This window comes from Orycteropus afer, unplaced genomic scaffold (assembly GCF_000298275.1).
Source record: "Orycteropus afer afer isolate SDZICR_OR568_19922 unplaced genomic scaffold, OryAfe1.0 scaffold00158, whole genome shotgun sequence".
NCBI classification, from domain to species: domain Eukaryota; kingdom Metazoa; phylum Chordata; class Mammalia; order Tubulidentata; family Orycteropodidae; genus Orycteropus; species Orycteropus afer.
Window position 1 is genome coordinate 2,141,732 of NW_006921745.1, and position 1,564 is coordinate 2,143,295.

At 34.5% G+C, this 1,564-nt stretch overlaps 1 protein-coding gene across 1 annotated transcript in view; it reads right to left on the reverse strand.

Moving 5' to 3' along the window:
* ESF1 (ESF1 nucleolar pre-rRNA processing protein homolog) overlaps positions 1–1,564 on the reverse strand; it is a 104,209-nt gene that overhangs the window by 17,760 nt on the left and 84,885 nt on the right. Inside the window, exon 9 of the mRNA XM_007946384.2 lies at positions 8–45. Coding sequence (XP_007944575.1) covers positions 8–45 — 38 coding nt within the window. The remainder of the gene's footprint in view (positions 1–7; positions 46–1,564) is intronic.

The following is a 1,564-nucleotide window of genomic DNA, read 5'->3' on the forward strand; positions in this document are numbered from 1 at the left end:
CTTCCAATTTGTTTTTGACCATCTCTTCTGCGCATTCTTTAAGACCTGAGGAAAAACTCATAGTTTAGTTTAAAATGATGTATCATGGTCCACTTAAAAAAGTAATTTATTGTGTCCCCTTTAATAATAAAGATGTGTAGCTTATTTTTCAGTGTTTTTTTTTAAGGACAAGGTTGGGTTGGGGGAGGGAGGACTTCAAACATTTAGATGATACAAAACCATTTTAAAAAATAATTAGTGCAATAGTTCAAAATGCTTTTTTTTTAAAAAAAACTTGGGTAATCAAGATTGTATTCCCAGATAAATTCTAAATTCTACTAACGCAATAAGAATGCTAAAGATATTATAATTAACCTTTTTTGGACGAGGTTACTGAGAGTCAGAGATGTTTTGATGTCTCTAAGAACATGCAGCTAGGAAGCTAAACATCTGGAATTTGAATTTCTGGTTATCCTCCATACAATTACCATATACATTTAAATTGCTGTTTTGTATGACAAATAAAAACATATATAGTTCACAAAACAAAATCTAAATGTTTTGGGTCTCAGGTTCTTTATCTGCAAAATGAGCTCAGTCTTCATTAAAAGCATTCAACTCCTCACTCCCACACACACCATTATTGTAAAGGCGCTGCCTTTTCCTCCAAATAGCATGTTTTATGGAAGTTTAAATATATAAAACTAAAAGGAGTGTTGCTTGGATTAAAGTGGGGATGGAGGGCCTTGAACCCCCCAAAAACAGTCTGAAGCAGCTGGAATAGATAATTGCTTAGATCCCTTCCGTGTCTTGTAAGTTAAGGCTTAATCTTCAAATTTCCATGACTTAGAGAAGTATTACATATTTGTGCATATTCAAGGTTACGTAGATTTGCTTTTATGACATACTGCTGGTACAATCTGATTTACTGGATGTCAAATCTGAAATACAACTCTCAAATGTTTATGAGAAAAACATAATCCATTTTACTACACAGTTTTCAGGGGAAATGTGGAGTGTGCAAAACCATGTTCAGATATCTTACTGAATCAAGAGGTATTCTACTGTATTTTCTTCATGTGTTAAGATTTGATTACTTGAAAATATTAAGTTAAAATTTTAATAAAAATAAATTAAAATTTAGAGTCCCCCCACCCACCCATCAAAAAGCATTTTCTGATTAATTTTGATCCTTCAAACTTAAAACTCTACCTCTAGTTCACCTAGACATTAAAGGGAGGTTAGCTTCTGTGCTGTTACTATTTCAGGTGAGTAGAGTACTGGTTTGATGTGTCTTAACCTCCATGTGAGTGAGTCTTGACCTTTTTAGGAGACATGGATCCTTTAAGAAAAAGCTATAGATTTTTTTTTTTTTAATTTATTTGTTTTTATTTGGGTGAAGATTTACAGAGCAAATTCACTTTCCATACGACAGTTCACATATACTTTGTCTCATGTCATTGACCACAGTTTACCACAATACAACAGCTCCCCTCCCACTTCCTCCCCACAGCCACCTCTTCCCAGTGACCATCTCTCCATACTCTCCTGCACCCTGAGCTGTCTCCCTGTGCATAAGAAGCCC